General features: G+C 35.7%; 1 protein-coding gene across 1 annotated transcript; it reads right to left on the bottom strand.

Moving 5' to 3' along the window:
- Positions 1 to 1,828: 1,828 nt before the first annotated feature.
- LOC117341446 (conserved oligomeric Golgi complex subunit 8-like) lies at positions 1,829 to 20,520 on the bottom strand. Its single transcript, XM_033903294.1, has 13 exons — positions 20,424 to 20,520; positions 17,372 to 17,443; positions 17,127 to 17,251; positions 15,448 to 15,551; positions 10,734 to 10,905; positions 9,881 to 10,042; positions 9,031 to 9,082; positions 7,401 to 7,564; positions 6,813 to 7,012; positions 6,048 to 6,129; positions 4,891 to 5,075; positions 3,496 to 3,664; positions 1,829 to 2,485 (listed from the first exon to the last, which is right to left on the bottom strand). Exons 1-13 carry the CDS (start codon positions 20,485 to 20,487, stop codon positions 1,958 to 1,960), a joined length of 2,079 nt encoding a protein of 692 aa, XP_033759185.1. The 5' UTR covers positions 20,488 to 20,520; the 3' UTR covers positions 1,829 to 1,957.
- Between the last annotated feature and the right edge of the window lie 1,858 nt (positions 20,521 to 22,378).

Below are 22,378 nucleotides of genomic sequence, written 5' to 3'. Positions count from 1 at the left end.
GAAACAGTGTCTATATCACAGACAAGTTCTCAAAAAACAATGTATCAAGCTTAGTTAACATATAGCACTAGATGTTTGGGGACAATATAGCTACATAATGTAAGTCGGTACAGAATCAAACAATGTGATACTAGGTAAAGACTAAAGGTGATTACAGATTTGTGTCTCGTGTGGATGTCAAGATTACCAAGGATTTAGTGCTGGTGTGGTTGGGTCCTTGGGCAAGACACTGTACACTTATTACTCAGGATATTCAGGAAGTACAACATAAAAAAAAATAACTCTGGCTGTTCAAGGGGAGATAATTCTAGCAAATATAGAATATCATTATCCATATTTATCTATCAAATGGAAAATATTTGAATATTATGCCAAAATTTTAATTTCTTTTCCCCTGTATCCAAAAACGCCTTAATTTATCAAACATAAGCTGGACAATAGTTGAGGATCAGAACCCAGAAAAATTTCTGTAAACAAACTGTCATAGAGCTGACACACCCTGTCACATACATGTATACTCTTAGCCTAGTAGCACGGATATACAAGTATAATTAAACTGTATTGATCAGTATATGTAAGGAGCTGTCAGGAAACCCCTTTAGTGAATTATACTATTGTTGCTGGTTGATGAGTGACACTAATTGTACAGGTACGAGCGACACTCATTGTACAGGTATAAGAGAGACACTGATTATACAGGTACGAGTGACACTCATTATACAGGTACGAGTGACACTCATTATACAGGTACGAGTGACACTCATTGTACAGGTACGAGTGACACACATTGTACAGGTATGAGTGACACACATTGTACAGGTATGAGTGACACTCATTATACAGGTACGAGTGACACTCATTGTACAGGTACGAGTGACACACATTGTACAGGTATGAGCGACACTCATTGTACAGGTATGAGTGACACTCGTTATACAGGTACGAGCGACACTCATTGTACAGGTATGAGTGACACTCATTATACGGGTATGAATGACACTCATTTTACAGGTATAACAGAGACACTCATTGTACAGGTATAAGAGAGACTCTCATTGTACAGGTACGAGTGACACTCATTGTACAGGTATGAGCGACACTCATTATATGGGTATGAATGACACTCATTTTACAGGTATAAGAGAGACACTCATTGTACAGGTATAAGAGAGACTCTCACTGTACAGGTACGAGTGACACTCATTATACGGGTATGAATGACACTCATGTACAGGTATGAGAGTGACATTGTACAAGTATGAGTAACATTCATTATACAGGTATGCGAGAGACACTCATTGTAAAGGTATGAGAGTGACACTCATTGTACAGGTATGAGTGACACTCATTGTACAGGTACGAGCGACACTCATTGTACAGGTATGAGTGACACTCATTATACAGGTATGAGAGACACTCATGTACAGGTATGAGAGTGACATTGTACATGTATGAGTGACACTCATTGTACAGGTACGAGTGACACTCATGTACAGGTATGAGAGTGACATTGTACAGGTATGAGTGACATTCATTATACAGGTATGCGAGAGACACTCATTGTACAGGTATGAGAGTGACACTCATGTACAGGTATGAGTGACACTCATTGTACAGGTATGAGAGTGACATTGTACAGGTATGAGTGACATTCATTATACAGGTACAAGAGTGACACTCATTATTTAAGGTAGATGTTATAGAATTTTTTTTTTTCTTTTTTACTTTAATCGGTTATCAATTCTTCTGCAATAATCATAAACATGCAGGATGTCTCCAAAATAATCAAACTGCAATTGAAACTTTGAATACAATAACAATTGTTACATTCTTTATCATAGCTTTTAATTTTTTGAGCCCAGTTATAAGTTAAAGCTTGTGTCACACCAAGGGTCTTTTATGCACCATATAAACAAATATGTATTACTGCAATAAAAAGTATTTTAAAAACCTTCAATTAGTCATTCTTTTCCCCCACTTGACCGAGCGTATTTAATACCGAATCTGAACTGTCCTGACTTTCCGTAGGAATTTCTGTAGGACCAGTAGGAGATAAGTCCTCATTGTCGTCACTATCTCCCGTAGAAAATGTCACTTTGGGTGAAGTTTCTTCAGTGCTTATATCTTTTAATTCACCATGTACACTTGATTCTGATTGGTCAACAGGATTCTTTGTATCTTCTATCACTGGTTTTGATTGGTCCATAAGAATTAGAGTAGTATCTATCTCAGATTTGCCTTGGTCAGACGGTTTTGTTGAAGAATCTGATTGGTCACTATTTGTAACATTCGTTGACTCTGATTGGTCCAGTCTTGTAAGACTGACAGAATCTAATTGGTTGGTTTGTGTACCACTGCCTGCATTTGGTTGGATAGTTGCACCTACATTGGCATCTGATTGGTCAGAAATCGGATCTTCCTTCTGAGGCAGCAGGTGGGAGATAGGGTCAAGAACCGCCAAAATATCCACCAGTCCCAGTCTACCCTGTAACCATAGCAACAATTTGCCAGAATGTCATATGCTTAATTTTGTACAAAATAGTGAAGATTTGTTTAGAACAAATGTAATAACTTTGTATATATAACACACCTGTACAAGATCATAACATATCATTTTTTCTGTTTCTTTTTAATTTTTATTTCATGCATTCATACAGTTAACCAGGAAAATTAAAACTCCCAGCATTACTTAAAGAAAACACAAATTGTGAATTAAAAATTCCTACCCTGCAGTGCAATTCTGTGACAGGGGAGATAACTTTAATAAACAGAGAGACAGGAGGTACCAAATCATAAGGGTTATCAAAGTGAACTCTAGGCTGCCAGATTTGCGTTAGGAACAAAACTAGTGGTCTGATAATATTTTCAGTTGACCCATTTCATCGCGTTATAGCCATGAATTCATAGAACCCATTCCTATATGACCTGAGATCAGTATATCTTATTCTTGGACTGGCAGTCTCTATGATAATCTCATTAGAGTCGGGACCGAGACAGATCGACCTCTAACACACAATGGTACAGAGTCTTCTAATTGTAGAAAACACACATAGAACACTATGAACTATGTTAAGTTTAGGGTAAGTATTTATGAACAACATTTAGCTTACTATTTTAAAATTGCTGTTGCACAAATGAACAATGGGGCTTATTTGTTTGTGGATATCATTTGTTACCCATCAGCAAGACATTGTCAGTTTAATAATGATGTGTGCTTTTGCCCCTAGCCTTACTATTATCTCCTGAAAACCTTAAGCTCTGGGAACCACAGCTTAAATATAGCTGACATATGTTGAACTACTGCACATGTTACTCCAAACAGATTATATGAATATATTTTCACTCTTTTTTTTAACAAAGTATAAAATCGAGAAAATAAGACACATTAAACATGGAAAATAAGGATTATAGAGGAAAATCTTTTGGTAAAATTACAAAAAAATTAACCGTAGAAAAAGCCATGTTGTACCAGTAACAGGCTTCCACATAACTTACCATCTTGTTAAGGTCAGTCAGAGTGACACCTAGTATCTGGGCGAGAGTGACAGGGGGAAATAACTGCTGTAGACATTTGTTGAGGTAAGGCAGAAGATCAGTGGCATACACCTGACAGAATTGGCAAAAATGGTCCTTCTCCCTCGGGTCAAAGGTCGACTCCTCCGCTCTTTAGGGGAAAAAACATTTCATTATAGCATCTTTCAAATCATCATTTCAAAGTTGGATCATGGAATGAAACATGAACCCAACAGGACAAACGCTATTAAAGATAAAGTTCGGGTTGAAGGAGTTTAAAAGCGTCCTATGTTAACGAGTAAAACAGTTGGTAAATATCATAATTATGGTAACAGAGGTCAAAGGGAGATAATGAAATGTTCTTCATATGCTTTATTAGGCTTTTATTATTAAAATGTGTTTTTGTTTTTCAAAATAAAACAAACCATGTTAAATGAGATATTTTCAAATACAGCAATAACAGAAAGGATGTAAATAATTAGTGAACAGAATGAAAATAAATATCAACAGATATATAAAGTTAAAAATTTCACACCTTTTTTAAGCAAATTTTTCAACAAAAGTTTGTTCTCAGTCAAATGTACAATAAACCTGTAACAAGGTAATGGTTCAAAACAAACTGTGATAATCCCATTATACAACACAAACTGTGATAATCCCATTGTACAACACAAACTGTGATAATCCCATTGTACAACACAAACTGTGATAATCCCATTGTACAACACAAACTGTGATAATCCCATTATACAACACAAACTGTGATAATCCCATTGTACAACACAAACTGTGATAATCCCATTATACAACACAAATTGTGATAATCCCATTGTACAACACAAACTGTGATAATCCCATTTTCTACCACATTACCCTGTGTTATTCAACTCTCAGACCATCAGTTAATCATTACAGCTGTTGATTAACAATCTGTTTATACCACACGTGGTATAAACTCTGTACGCATTTTGATTGGCTAACACGGTGAACTTTGACCCAAGCTGCAATTGTTATTGACGTCATCAATAATCTAATGACGTCACATCACCGGGTCCCCGATGTCACCGGTACACTTTATTTGCATACGCCAAATTATACTTGGCAACGTTTCCCTTTGATTCAAGGCGATATTATTGTGGTAGAAACAGGTCACACGACTCAAAATTGTTGGATATGGAATTTATTTCACACTCATAAGTTATTTTTTAAAAGCTGCAAAAAACACTCGCTAAAGCTCGTGTCTTTTGTAACTTTTAAAAAATAACTTACTCGTGTGAAATAAATTCCATATCCAACAACCACTCGTTGTGTAACCTCTATATACAACACAACTTTGTTTAACACAAACTTGAAATAAGCCAATTGTAAGACACAAACCTGTAATAAGCCAATGTGATGCGGCTGATCTGAAGAAGTGATTCCTGTACAACCTCAGCAATACTACATGCCAGAGATATAGGAGAACACAGACGTAGTTCGTTAAAGGCCGACAGAACATCGTTACAATATGCTGCCAGTGGGTGGTAGTCCAGAAGTATAGCTGGAGGAAACATCTGTCCGGACTGGAACACAGAACGGAAAACGGAGACGTAGGATACAATCAAGGAACTTTCATAGGTTTTTTCATATTTAAATTAATTCTTCTGTTTGCGTTTGATTTAACTTTGATTTGGTAAAACAGATTATAAAATAAAATCCAAGAGAGGTGCCTTCTTAAAATAATAAATGGCCGGCTGTTATTAGTTAAGGACACAATGATTATTTCACTAAACATTTAATAGCTAGTATCCTCATTGTTTACTACAGATTGTGTGATCATGATTGTTTGTATTATATTGAAATTTATTAAATTAATTTTGTAATATTAAATGAACAGTACCTTTATCATATCTAACTAAATATATAATTAAATGTAAAGTTTGATGTGCCAATACAATGTTTAGTTATGAACAAAATGTTAATAAGGGATCATTTTACTATGGACCGATGCATAGATGGATGTATACAAAGGAGTCACTTAGTATATCAAAATAGAATGTGTCAGAGTCATTTATTTCCTCTCGTTTAAAACAAATTTTCTCTGTGTAAACATAATGTTTTGATTTTTTTTTTCAAATATCTACCACCTGTATTTCCCTAAGAAATTATCATAGTTAGTAAATACATATATAATAATCAGATTTTGATGAAACATTTTGATGAAACAAACTAGTTTTTTTAATTATTTGTACTGATTATGTTCTCTACAGTATCCTACTATCAGAAGTCGCATAGGAAAGCATGTAGTATTAATTGACAGTATTAATTACCTGTGTTCCTGTACTATAGGACAGACTACCTACAGTATTAATTACCTGTGTTCCTGTACTATAGGACAGACTACCTACAGTATTAATTACCTGTGTTCCTGTACTGTAGGACAGACTACCTACAGTATTAATTACCTGTGTTCCTGTACTATAGGACAGACTACCTACAGTATTAATTACCTGTGTTCCTGTACTATAGGACAGACTACCTACAGTTTTAATTACCTGTGTTCCTGTACTATAGGACAGACTACCTACAGTAGATGTCACTGCCAGTAAATTGTATGACTGCATGTTTCCCTCAAACCTATAAAACAGACATTATATTATAGGGTATACATCTCATTGTATAAATTACAGATTACGTTAGATTATTTTTCTCTGTTCACAATTTTTTGTTATTTGTTGACTGCTAAGATATATTTTTAACAGGGTTAATTTTGTTACTGGGAATTCAATGTAACATGATTAACATTATCAGCACAGAAAATGATATATATATATATATACTCGTATCCATGTATGTAAATACATTGCGATCCAGGTATTCATATATCATCTTATAGACGACTTCCACAATGATCATGTCAGGGTATCAGGGCCGACCATCACTGCGCCATTGAAACATTCTTTATTTAGGAACGCCGATGTGGCGCAGCGATAAAGGCTGCGGATATTTCTGGCTAGGCGATTGGGTGCCGTAGATCGTGAGTTCGAGGCCCAGTCAGGGCACGAGTCAAAAAGCTGTCTTCCTTCGTCATTTGTGTTTCTAAGCTATATATATATATATATATATAAAAAAAAAATCATTATTCTAAGTTACTCTATTTTAAACTAGCTATTTCAGCTTTTAAACTGATAGCTCCAATAGGTCTCAGAACAGAAAATGAAACACAAACTACAACAAAGAATCACTTGTCAGTCTTTGTAATTACAGGAAAACTAAATCACTATATCTTATTTCTTTATGAAGTTATAAAAGCTTAATACCTTTGTAGAGATTCTGCCAGAGCTAACTTGAACCCTTGAAGAGCTGCTCTCTGGAAAATAGGCGCCAGGAGTCCACGGAAGTCAGCACCCACACGACTGAAGGAGAGTCCAAAGTACATACACTGGCCCAGAATAGAGTCGAGACGTCCACCAACGCCCTGACGGAGGTTCATTTCCAGGATTGACAGGAACTGGGAAACCTAAACAAAATTTAATGTTTTTGTATGACCTGAACTTTTAACAATGTGCCTGATTATACTGTTAAGATAGAGAACATGGCTCACCTTGTATAGAATATACAAAACAAAACTACTTCTCTGTTACACCTCATCATGTTTCACTATTTTAAATGGGTTAGAAAAACATGTCAAACAGCTGATGACATCACAAGAATGAATAAAGAAAATGTATATTGAATTTAGAATACATGTAGTTCATTTCTTGAGCGGATTTCACTATGTTGAAGACACCGAAATTAAGATTAACACCAAGAATTAGAAAAAAAAATATATAAATTTGAACATGTTATTTTTTTTCTTTCAAATTTCAGAAACGTTCTCCCCCAGCTGCAGCCATATGGTAAAGTACCTTTTGTACAACCCAACCATGAAACAGTGCCGATTCATTTACAGTCTCTTCCTTACTCGTAGACAGTATGGGATCCTCGTCTGAGAAGATGGCGCGATACTGTGTGATGATGTCAAAAAGATGGACACGACTTGCTTCTATCGTCTTGGTAATGTGGACATAGGCTAGAAATAAACATGTTTTAATGCATCATCAAAATCCAAGAAAGTTTTACTCTTGATAAAACGATATTTACAAATTAATGTCAAGATTCGCATTACCAAGTGTATTAGTGTAAGTCACCACTGATGAGGCACCTGTTATCACAAAATTATACAATAAGGGAAAATACCTTTTGATCCTGGTCAAGTTCTGGATTTATTATAAGTGATTTATTTATAATGAATTAATTAATTACAGAATATTTCAAATTTCTTTCAAAGCTCTAGTGAACAAAAGAGATCACAATACATGATACAGATTCCTACACCAGTGTTATGTACCGTATTTGACCTAATAAGGGCACAGGGCGCGGGTAATTGACAGTGGGGGCGCCCTTATTAAGATAAGTTATTCTGAAGTTTTATGAAACAGACTATACCTTATAGCAGAATACCCAAGGTTGTGGAAACGGTAAAATATTCAGTCATAAAAATATTCCAGATGAAGATATCTAATCATTATCATATATTAAGCTTTAACACCACTTGAATACTCCTGTAAACTTGTAAACCATGCCAGCTGATCTTTAGACCAGAGAACGTGTACGTGTTCCACCATTTATGTTCAAATGGAACTCTTTTGTGTTCTATTTATAGAAACAGGTGATTTCCCAGATCATATCAAACATCGTTTTCTTTGACCTAATAATTGATTTACAATGTCTTTTACTAGCTTTATGTTCTGAACAAAAGTTATTTATCAACAAGAATGAAGTCTTTACTTTACCTTCAAATAAAGATGGTAAGTTATTATTTGTATATGTGTTTAGTTTTGGGTGCTCTTTGCACTGACATGTCATCTGTAGCCTGTAGGAATACACAAAATGTGGCGAAAACATGTGTTCCAGTTACTTAATTTGCTGAAGAAAATTGAACACATAAAGTAGCAAAATATTTCACATGAATTATTACTTTTGAACACCATTTTGACACTCAGTCAAAGATTTATTTCCTTGAAAAAAGGTAGGGGCGCCCTTATTAGGGCAGGCGCCCTTATTAGGTCAAATACGGTATATGGTGTTACTGGTCTGTGAGATATCTTATAGTATTATGGTCTAAGGGGAAATAACTCCATTCCAGATATTGTTGTTTATTTCTAATTTTGTTTTATTAGTTTGTACTTGATTCCGGATACGTTGGTCCGATTTGTGTTTTAGAAGTTAGTTGAATAAAATGGGGACAACGCATCAACATGCTGGTCCTCGTTATTAAACTATATTTCCTCTCACAGCCTGTCAGCAACGACATATTACACCAGGTTTTCTCAACTCAGAACTGGCAACAATAACAACATCAAAGCCTAAAAATCAAATAATAAAAAAAAACCTGACTTACTAGGTTTCTTTTAATAAAACAACCAGAAACACACAATGTGATATTAATTTTACTGGCCTTGCTTACCATACAATTAATATGAGATATGAACTTACGGTCATCCTTTGGTATGGCATCTAGAATACCCTGGAACCAGGAATCTCGAGCCTGAAGCCACACAAGAAAACTGTATTAATAGTTACTACAATGTATTAACAGTCACACAGACATGTAAATATTCTATCTATCAGAGTTTGCATTGAAGCTGTCCTGAAATTTTGTAAGCTTAAAAATTGAATGAATCCTTTAATTTTTCTGAAAGCCCATTTGAACTATAAAGAAAGAGTAAAGATATTTAAACCTGAAAGGATATCACTTTTAAAATATCCAGTTCACACCATCTTCTATGTATGTTTTCAAAGTGAAACTTTGTAATGCGACATATATACAATAAAGTCATGTACAGTGTACTAGTATTTTCATGTGTTCTGCATTTTAGCGTGTTATTTTGGAGGATTGGGAGAATGATACATACCTGGTGAACTACATTTATTTGAGAGTGATATAGGTATTTTTCTTAATCTCATGGAGTTTAATACATGTATAACTTTGTCATCGTCAAACAAACATTTAAACAAAATCTCTAATAGCAATACACATTATATATTTCAAAGTAAAATTGTATTGAAGATATTTACAAACTTTCAAAGTTCAAATCATATAATTATAAAAAAATGTGTAATTGAAATTCTCAGTAAGTCTCAAATTTCACCACAATTTCCTCAGTTTTCTTATTGCTGCTATACTTTCCTGGGAGACCAAGCTAAACAAAACATTTTTATGCTGATGTTGGTGCCAAAGGAAAAGTAAAACTGGAGTCTTGTTTTTGATCTTTTCTACCAGCACGACAAAAACAGTCATACAAAACTAAGTTACAAATGATCCTTTAGGAAGCATTAAACAGACCTGTAGGAACTTGATACGGAGCTCAGCCTCGGTAAAGACATCCATCCTGCGGAGGTAGCCGATGACGCGGAGACAGGCGGGGAGCTGGACATTTGTTCTCAGCTGCTGAATCAGCTGGTTTAACATAAGCTGAGCGGAGTTCTTCACCTCAGACACGATGTTCTGTAAATTACCAGGGGTAAAATAACACACTTAGGTAGCTGGTTGTTCATATACTATCAACAAAATACCATTCCAGAAAAGTATCTGTCCAATAGAATTCTGGAAATTGAGAAATTCTATACATGGCCACCACAGGAGTGTATCACAGTATTGTCTTGTAACATGGTATTGTTTGTGACCACTGAAGTCTTCCCTGTTTTCTATTTTGATAGTTGGTTTACTGAAACAGTCCCTATTATATTATGCTGACTTGATACTTTTTATTTATAAACAGTGAAGGTCATTATCACTTTATATATGTTCTCCTATGGAGTCTCTATGCTCTCTGCTTGTGCAGAAATTTTCTCTATTTTCTTTCTTTCTTTCTTTTTATTACTGCCTAAACAGGTTTTCCCGTCTACAATAACTAAATTTTCCTCGAAATTCGTAGTTAATAGATATCAAATTTTTATCCCAATCACATCACCCTTTCCCAGAGTTGAGAAGAAAACAAGTCTGATGTATTACAGATTTTGAGTCATTTTGACCATAAACTCATCCTAAGTTAAATGGAGAAGCATTGACAGTCTTATTGATGTAAACTTTTCATGCTCTGTAATTAATTATAATATGGTAGACAGAGATGTCTGTACTGTAACATTAATTAATTAAAGCTTTCACGACAATCTCAGTACTTGTATATATAACGTACAGCAATAACTGGAATGTTGGCGTGTTTCTTCTCGAGTCGTTTGACGTGTGCCGCCAGTTCTAATGCCTCCTCGTAGTAACTGTTCCTCACACATGTATCCATCAGCTGTGGCATTTCCAGAATCTCTAACAGCTGGGTGTGACGCTGGAGTGTCAAGGTGTTCATACGACGGCTGCAAGACATACACCGCACATACAACAAGGTAACAAAACATGGGTACAAGACATACACCGCACATACAACAAGGTAACAAAACATGGGTACAAGACATACACTACACATACAACACGGTAACAAAACATGGGTACAGGATATACACCGCACATACAACAAAGTAACAAAACATGGGTACAAGACATACACCGCACATACAACAAAGTAACAAAACATGGGTACAAGACATACACCGCACATACAACAAGGTAACAAAACATGGGTACAAGACATACACCGCACATACAACACGGTAACAAAACATGGGTACACGACATACACCGCACATACAACACGGTAACAAAACATGGGTACAAGACATACACCGCACATACAACAAAGTAACAAAACATGGGTACACGACATACACCGCACATACAACAAGGTAACAAAACATGGGTACAAGACATACACCGCACATACAACAAGGTAACAAAACATGGGTACAAGACATACACCGCACATACAACAAAGGTAACAAAACATGGGTACAAGACATACACCGCACATACAACAAGGTAACAAAACATGGGTACAAGACATACACCGCACATACAACAAAGTAACAAAACATGGGTACAAGACATACACCGCACATACAACATGGTAACAAAACATGGGTACAAGACATACACTACACATACAACAAGGTAACAAAACATGGGTACAAGACATACACCGCACATACAACAAGGTAACAAAACATGGGTACAAGACATACACCGCACATATAACAGAGTAACAAAACATGGGTACAAGACATACACCGCACATACAACAAGGTAACAAAACATGGGTACAAGACATACACTACACATACAACAAGGTAACAAAACATGGGTACAAGACATACACCGCACATACAACAAGGTAACAAAACATGGGTACAAGACATACACCGCACATACAACAAGGTAACAAAACATGGGTACAAGACATACACCGCACATACAACAAGGTAACAAAACATGGGTACAAGACATACACCGCACATACAACAAGGTAACAAAACATGGGTACAAGACATACACCGCACATACAACAAGGTAACAAAACATGGGTACAAGACATACACCGCACATACAACAAGGTAACAAAACATGGGTACAAGACATACACCGCACATACAACAAGGTAACAAAACATGGGTACAAGACATACACCGCACATACAACAAAGTAACAAAACATGGGTACAAGACATACACCGCACATACAACAAGGTAACAAAACATGGGTACAAGACATACACCGCACATACAACAAGGTAACAAAACATGGGTACAAGACATACACCGCACATACAACAAAGTAACAAAACATGGGTACAAGACATACACCGCACATACAACAAGGTAACAAAACATGGGTACAAGACATACACCGCACATACAACAAGGTAACAAAACATGGGTACAAGACATACACCGCACATACAACAAGGTAACAAAACATGGGTACAAGACATACACCGCACATACAACAAGGTAACAAAACATGGGTACAAGACATACACCGCACATACAACAAGGTAACAAAACATGGGTACAAGACATACACCGCACATACAACAAGGTAACAAAACATGGGTACAAGACATACACCGCACATACAACAAGGTAACAAAACATGGGTACAAGACATACACCGCACATACAACAAGGTAACAAAACATGGGTACAAGACATACACCGCACATACAACAAGGTAACAAAACATGGGTACAAGACATACACCGCACATACAACAAGGTAACAAAACATGGGTACAAGACATACACCGCACATACAACAAGGTAACAAAACATGGGTACAAGACATACACCGCACATACAACAAGGTAACAAAACATGGGTACAAGACATACACCGCACATACAACAAGTAACAAAACATGGGTACAAGACATACACCGCACATACAACAAGGTAACAAAACATGGGTACAAGACATACACCGCACATACAACAAGGTAACAAAACATGGGTACAAGACATACACCGCACATACAACAAGGTAACAAAACATGGGTACAAGACATACACCGCACATACAACAAGGTAACAAAACATGGGTACAAGACATACACCGCACATACAACAAGGTAACAAAACATGGGTACAAGACATACACCGCACATACAACAAGGTAACAAAACATGGGTACAAGACATACACCGCACATACAACAAGGTAACAAAACATGGGTACAAGACATACACCGCACATACAACAAGGTAACAAAACATGGGTACAAGACATACACCGCACATACAACAAGGTAACAAAACATGGGTACAAGACATACACCGCACATACAACAAGGTAACAAACATGGGTACAAGACATACACCGCACATACAACAAGGTAACAAAACATGGGTACAAGACATACACCGCACATACAACAAGGTAACAAAACATGGGTACAAGACATACACCGCACATACAACAAGGTAACAAAACATGGGTACAAGACATACACCGCACATACAACAAGGTAACAAAACATGGGTACAAGACATACACCGCACATACAACAAGGTAACAAAACATGGGTACAAGACATACACCGCACATACAACAAGGTAACAAAACATGGGTACAAGACATACACCGCACATACAACAAGGTAACAAAACATGGGTACAAGACATACACCGCACATACAACAAGGTAACAAAACATGGGTACAAGACATACACCGCACATACAACAAGGTAACAAAACATGGGTACAAGACATACACCGCACATACAACAAGGTAACAAAACATGGGTACAAGACATACACCGCACATACAACAAGGTAACAAAACATGGGTACAAGACATACACCGCACATACAACAAGGTAACAAAACATGGGTACAAGACATACACCGCACATACAACAAGGTAACAAAACATGGGTACAAGACATACACCGCACATACAACAAGGTAACAAAACATGGGTACAAGACATACACCGCACATACAACAAGGTAACAAAACATGGGTACAAGACATACACCGCACATACAACAAGGTAACAAAACATGGGTACAAGACATACACCGCACATACAACAAGGTAACAAAACATGGGTACAAGACATACACCGCACATACAACAAGGTAACAAAACATGGGTACAAGACATACACCGCACATACAACAAGGTAACAAAACATGGGTACAAGACATACACCGCACATACAACAAGGTAACAAAACATGGGTACAAGACATACACCGCACATACAACAAGGTAACAAAACATGGGTACAAGACATACACCGCACATACAACAGAGTAACAAAACATGGGTACAAGACATACACCGCACATACAACAAGGTAACAAAACATGGGTACAAGACATACACCGCACATACAACAAGGTAACAAAACATGGGTACAAGACATACACCGCACATCCAAAAGGTAACAAAACATGGGTACAAGACATACACCGCACATACAACAAGGTAACAAAACATGGGTACAAGACATACACCGCACATACAACAAGGTAAAAAAACATGGGTACAAGACATACACCGCACATACAACAAAGTAACAAAACATGGGTACAAGACATACACCGCACATACAACAAGGTAACAAAACATGGGTACAAGACATACACCGCACATACAACAATGTAACAAAACATGGGTACAAGACATACACCGCACATACAACAAGGTAAAAAAACATGGGTACAAGACATACACTGCACATACAACACGGTAACAAAACATGGGTACAAGACATACACCGCACATACAACAAGGTAACAAAACATGGGTACAAGACATACACTACACATACAACAAGGTAACAAAACAATATCAGTTGTATAGATATGTGAATCAACAAAATGAATTTAACTTAACATTTCTATCTCAAGGGTGAGTTTATCTCAAAGTAAAAAATCTAGAAAAACACTTTTAGCACATTTTTATGGAATTTTTGAAGTTTAAATTGCAACAAACACAGAAAAAATCAGAAACCAGTTTGTAAGCTGAACATTCTCAAGTCTGTCATCATCTCTACATTAGTGACATAGCTTGACTGGAATTAAACTATCATTGTTTAGACATCCTGATAAGTATAGACAGGCTTTAACGTAATGTAGAGAAAAAAAATACATCATTTTCTTTACACCACAAGGCAGGTACACACTTTTTTAATAAGTTTGACACTAAATAATGCACATGTCGGTAAAAAAAATATAAACAGCTTCATAATCTAGAGTCAGGTTACGTTATCTCGTCTTGTATGTGCAGAGACTGTAAGTTGATGTAACCACTGTAATCTCAATCATGGCTGATGGTTGATTTTTTACATACATTGTTGTGTACATGTTTTTATCATTTTATTACTGACAAATTGAAAATTGCCCAATGGTTGTGGATGGAGTAGGGTGTTGATGATTGTCACAAAACGTCCCACCTTGTAACCTGATTCTAGTCCTGCATTATATACATATAAATATCAATACTATCATTTTTAACCTCTACCTGGCATTTATATCCTCAGCCTCTTTCATAACTTTCTCACATTCTTCTGAAAAGTCAGGCAGCTTCTGTAGCATATCTCCAACATGCTTTTCTATGATTTGAAACTGGAATGAAAATGAACTTGAATTAATCTCCAAATGTAAACTAAATCAAACAAAGGAAACAGATTAGGTGAAATAAGAACAGGGAGACTCTAAACATAAGAAACAGTAAGAGCCATGGCTGATAATACAAAAGGTCAGGGAAGTAATGATTTACAGAAATCTTCATATCAATTCATTTTGTTTAAATTATTCATTATGTACATGAAAATACTTTTTTATAATGACAATAATCTGAACTAGCCATTCTCATGTGTTTTATGTGACATTTATGGTCATTATAAATGACAGACCTTCACAGACAAATATCACACATTGCACAAGTGTGCAATATGATGTTGCCTGCATGTGCAGCCGTTATTTAAAGTATAATAGGAAAGAAGCTCAACAAACTCTCATAGCTCATTAAGTCAACATTATAGGGATGATTTCAGACCGAACTTATTCATTTTAATGCCATAAGAGCAAAGTGATAACTTCCAAAAGATTTTAATTGAATGGTTCTTATTTTTGTTGACATTTAAATTCATTTACAACAGGAATCACAATTGATTGATTACTATCTTATTCATTTTGTGTCCTGTTTTTAATTTGATGCAATAGAACAAAAACAAAGTCTTATCAACATGAAGTTAATGGAAATGTGCTGGACAGACATAAGAAAACTAAGCTGTGATAATGTACCTTGACAATCAAAAGACCATTCTGAGAAGATAAGTTTCATAAAACACATAGCTAGGCTGGGTATGAACAATTCATCTTAAAGAAAACCCTATGAATGTTTTTAGATATTTCTCAAAATCCCCTGATGTTTTGACCAGTTATTGGACTACCATATTTGACCTAATAAGGGCGCGGGTAATTGACAGTGGGGGCGCCTTTATTAAGATTAGTTATTCTGAAGTTTATGAAACAGACTACATGTATACCTTATAGCAGAATACCCAAGGCTGTGGAAACGGTAAAATATTCAGTCATGAAAATATTCCAGATAAAGATATCTATTCATTATCATATATTAAGCTAATTTGTTAACCATACCAGCTGATCTTTAGACCAGAGAATGTGTGTTCCACCATTCATGTTCGAATGAAACTATTTTGTGTTCTATTTATAGACACAGGTGATTTCCAAGATCATATCAGACATCGTTTTCTTTGACCTAATAATTGATTTACAATGTCTTTTACTAGCTTTCTGTCCTGAACAGAAGTTATTTATCAACAAGAATGAAGTCTTTTACTTATCTTCAAATAAAGATGGTAAGTTATTATTTGTATTTGTGTTTAGTTTCGGGTGCTCTTTGCACTGACATGTCATCTGTAGGAATAGACAAAATGTGGCGAAAACTGTGTTCCAGTTACTTATTTTGCTGAAGAAAATTGAACACATAAAGTTGCAAACATCTCACATAAATTATTACTTTTGAACACCATTTTGACACTCAGTCAAAGATTTATTTCCTTGAAAAAAAGTAGGGGCTCCCTTATTTGGTCAACTACGGTATATGATATTCATAATATTCATTTGAAGACAAGGTATAATGTATTTATATATGTATATATGGTAATTTATTACATCTTCAAATATTTCTCGGGAACATTCTGCTGTCTGGATAAAGGTTTTGTAGTGTTGGAAAGCCAAGTGCTGAGTTTCTTGTAGAATCTGGCTCTTTGCCTCTGACAAGCGATCTGGTTCCTGAGCTGTAATAACAAAGCAAAGAGTGTTAAAAGTATGATATTTTACGTATTATTTTAAGTTAAATCTACATGATTTGATACAAAACTTCACTAAAACATTTAGTTATGCATACTCATACATACCTAGCTTGTCAACACCATATGAGCTCAGTTCCGATAAATACTGTACAAATTCAGGATTGTCATTCCAACTCTCTGTGAAAGAAAAAAAATGTATAGTTGAACAAAATGCTAATGAATACTTAATGAGTACCTGGTGGCTCATTATCCTACACAGACATGAAGACCTCATCAGGTTTAAACACCACTATATAGGCTAGGGCCCATCCAATATATTTCACTTGATTAGCTAAAGCAACATGGCCATAAGGCCGAAATAACCCATGAAATAAATTTTATTTATTTTATTGGGTACAAATCAACTCAATTGTCTGCTTTCAATCGTGCCATATAACTAATAATTAAACCCCTTATTGAAAAAACCTATGAAACTATAGACAAGTTCTACTAATACTAGCCTACTGATCTAGAATAAATAAGTTTGGTATGGCCAGCTAACTAGCATAGCAAAGAGAAATATAGCTGTAGTTGGTAAGTCCATTCTTGAAAGAAGTGTGCTGCACTGCATGTTGCTTTTTAGTCAGAATGAATTCAATTTGGTGTATATTGGCCGACGAAGCCCGTGTTTCCTATGGCCTTCACCAACAGTGTTAGAGGTTCAACTCGACGAGAAGCTTTTCACCGTAGAGTAATTGTCATGTTTGGAACAATTAGATGTAGACAGGCGCCGTGGAATGCAATCAGGCAACCAGATACCTCTTATACAGTGATATGTATATGACATAGGACTAACTCCTACACCAAACATCTATCTTTCAGAATCTGCAAGTTGTGAACCTGACAGCCCACTTTTTTCATTAGTGTCCTGCAGAATCACAGTAATCACAGCATGACATCAATGTAAGCCTTAAAAGGCTTGTGTGATGTATTATCGCCATGTCATTACAGAATGAGGTTTGTCAAATAGAAGGTTAGCGACTTCGGATTGGTTGTTTCTTCACTAAATAGATTATATATATGTCTCTGGATATACATAAATGGTAATGCACATTTTGAACACTTGAACTAATGTGCACTTATTTACACATACTATTTACACTTGATATATATGTATCTTGACAATTCCTGGTGTAGAACTTTTCTTTGAATTAAAAACACAATTTCACATTTCAGTCATTTGTTCAGTAAGAAAAAACAAGCTAATTGATAAAATAATTTTAAAAGTAGCACTGCAATCACTTTATAAGAGCGCAGCTCTTACGCGGCCGACTTGGACTTTGAAATTGTGTCCCGCGGGAAAAGTCTCGCGCCTCCATGCAGGCAGCCATGTTTTAATTCTCGTTACCTGTATGGTGAGACTTGATCCATTTCTTTCTGATCGACATACCTCACCGATATTCACTAAAAATTACCTCATTCTTTACATATTGATATAAAAACTGCCTAACCGCCGGTATACCGACTATCTTCCATTTCTGTTATGACTGATGACATGAATGTAATCGGCGAATTTGATTGGATGAAAATATTTGGTTTGTTACCAAAAATAGGAACGCTAAGTGCAGACGACTAAATTGTGATGCGCTTGAACTGCCATTGTCGCAAAAATAAATTTTATGATAGAATGGAAATTTTAAAACACTTAGATACATTCTATACTTTTATTTTTACTTTGCACACTAAATTTCCTGTTGCAGACGACAATATTCGCCAGACGACTGCAGGTTAACCCAGCGTCATAGAAATCTAAGTCGGGCCTATCCCATAGCATATCAAGTGTAGTAAGTTCATGCAAGGTGTCTATATACACGTACATGTAAACAAAATGGAGTTTTAACTTACAATCAATACAGTTTAAATCAATAATAACAACAATTATTTTGCCAAATTTATCAGGAGAAATGGCATAGAATTCTAGTAGAAAATATTCACTTTCAAAGCTTAAAATTTTTAGACTAACTTTACTGCCGATCGCGCGGACGGCTGGAGATTAAGCTTACAATGCATGTAGCTAGTCTATAAGATATGTAGGACCTATGTACTGTACGTAAAGATGAAAATTCACGTGATCATTTGCCCAGAATAGACTATTGTCGAAAAAAATATTTGTAATTTTCACTTTTAAAAGTTGAATTTAAAATAATAACAAGGCCTCCCTTTTAATTTGAAAAAAAAATGCAATGTAGGCTAGATGTTTGATCTAATTAGAGGTAGATTATGAAATAAAGCCAGTCTGTCTTAAACTTAAAACCGGGTATAATATTAATTCTAAATTCAAGCAGGCAGATTTAAACATGTAAATATTCATTGTGTGTTTACTAGACTTTTTTGGCGCCAATTCTACCAGTATCTTGGAACACTGTGAATAAATTCTTCATCTTTTTTTAAACAGTATTAAGGTTAGTAAGTGAAGGTGTGGATTGCCTCATCTCACTGAAAGTCTTCAATACAAGAATATTCTTCTTTTTTTTTAATAATTTATAAATCATTCCAAACTATTCAAATACACCAGTACCAGTTTTAGCAATTAATGTGATATCATGTGAATTTATGAACTAATGGTAACTCCACTATGTCATCACCTCCACTATGTCTTGACACCTTGCATGAACTAAACTGTTATATACATCATGATAGACCCATGTATACTGTCGACGGACTCATCATCATGAATCAGAAACCATTACATAAGTACTGTAAGTATTTCAACAGAATCATTGAATTTGTTGTTATATCAGTTCAATCACAGGAGTTTGACGACTTGTTTTGATCATGAATTAAATATAATGTAACAAACCAAACCATTTTAATAAGTAGAAAATGTCACACTCCTGTTACTAGTGTTAATGTTATTACTAATATCGTTACTAAGTTTGTGTCATTAATTATAACTAGCTGCGCTCTCCCAAGGCTTTGCCTTCATTCATATTAAAAATGAAGGTATAAACTTCCGTGGATGGTCCTTCCAATGTTTGTTCAATCTATCCTTGAAGCAATATTAGAAAGCATCTCGATAGATTTTTGATGGTAAGAAGTGTATATATTTATCGTGTACATTCAAGTGTGTATGCTTTTAAAAGTATGTAGTTCGTAAAAAAATAATGCAACCCTCAACCTGGAAATGAGTCCTTGAACATAGAAGTCAAAATATTCTCGTCTTCCACGTCAATGTTCGCCATCTTGTTTACTAAAGGTGATCATGGTCTATCAGACGTTTTAGAGCTGATCATGGTCTTTTAGACGTTTTGTAATTACGTGCACCTAATACACGGAGTCGGCTGGGCTGTCCAGCAGACCACGAAGTAGCTAATTTTAGCTTGTAAGCAAAGTGCAGGACTACCTAGTCCTGATTAAAGAAAACAAAACAAAACGAGCTACCACGCGAAACTGATAATGTTTGCATCGACACCTCTACAATAATACATGTTGTGAACACTATAAATTACCGCGCGTAAAAAAAATCCTTAAGTAACTAATGATCCACGCTGAAAACAAATGCAAGTATCATTTAAAAGATATGCCTTTTTAAGGCTGATGACGATGAATGAGATGAGGATGGCAAAACCCTCCAATCAGGCAAAGCGCTGCAAATAGGCATGCATTCATAATATCTCGATTCTCCAACAATATATAAAAATAAAAGTTCAATAAATGATGAAAAAAAAATGTTTTTGCTGTCTCGGAAACTCATTTATTGGAATATTAGATGATGAAAGATCCCAAAGGTATACCGAAAAAAACACAGTCTGCGAAAGAATTCCTCGACCATGGATGACCCCTGTTTTAGTATTCTACTCCTTATTACTGAACAAGAAATTATATCGTGTATGATAATTGATTTTGAAAATGTGGCTGAAAATGTGTGGCGAAGTTGTCTTTGTAATAATTAAGCTGTTAATCAAAAGATGTCTCCCTATATGCAATAATTATTTCAGGATATTCACAGTCACCATTTCCATTTGAAGGTAAGAAGAGAATAGAAAATTGAAATGAATGATTTTGTGATGCTTGCGTCTCTGCTCTATAGAGTGCCAGCCTATGTTTCAAGATAGTTTCACTTTACTTTACTACTAGTTTACCCTAGTGTCTGCAGTAACAATACGCATTGTCTCCAATGGAAAAGTTTTTATAAGAAGACAGATTGAGCTTTAGTAGAATTATCCCCGATTGTGTAGCACGGTCTCACATGCATGCGCGTTTTTATAGGCACAGATCCCCAGTCTCGTATCCAAGCAGACTTCAACAAAAATGTCTGCCACTTCCTTGGTAAACGGTGACCGGAAGATATACATTTATCACAAAGAACATCTTCAAACCATTTAAAAAATTATGTTTTTTTTTTATTATTTCAAAACGAAAGCTTTTTAACTTGCGTTGGCAGCTTTAATGTTCGACCAATTGGAACATTTTCCATTGAAAGCAACTCAGAAACTATATAGCTTACGAAGAAGTACCTTATGCCAAACACGATCAAATATTTCATTAATACCACAAAAAAACATTCGTATTTCTATACCAATATACAGAGCAGGGTAAATGTTATGTGCGATCGCAAGAAGCTGAATGACGGGAGGGTCGACAAGTCTAAATCAAGATTGCAAATAACATAGTAGAGTGATAATGCAAGAAGTTGTTGACATACTGAATGATTCATCAACTGACTAACGATCGATAATAAAGAGATAAACCTCTGATTTGTTAAGACATATTTTTCTCTCACCCTGGACAGGGATATCCGCAGTTTTACCAGGGTGAGATTTTCTTATCTTACTCTAGGGAAAAAGACTGTTTGAACGTGCTCTTGTTCTCGATAGGGTAACGTCACTATGACCTGACCCGAAACGTTTGAATGCTAAATATCAATATTATTCACAAACGAATTTAAAATAAGTATTAATGATCAGAGTTAACTGAGTGTTTGGTGTTCTTTTTGACAAGCTAATCGGAACTATATTTTGTATGAAATCAACATCGTAAGGTGTAAAGCGTCTGCTGCAGCCTTATCAAAACTGTCATCCGCCATCCACGTGGTTTTGTTTACATACGTTCGGATTTGGTTCACACTTCGAT

The sequence above is a fragment of the Pecten maximus genome, chromosome 13 (assembly GCF_902652985.1).
Source record: "Pecten maximus chromosome 13, xPecMax1.1, whole genome shotgun sequence".
Classification (NCBI taxonomy): Eukaryota; Metazoa; Mollusca; class Bivalvia; order Pectinida; family Pectinidae; genus Pecten; species Pecten maximus.
Note: the sequence above shows the minus strand (reverse complement) of the source record. Positions and strands in the feature narration are given on the sequence as shown.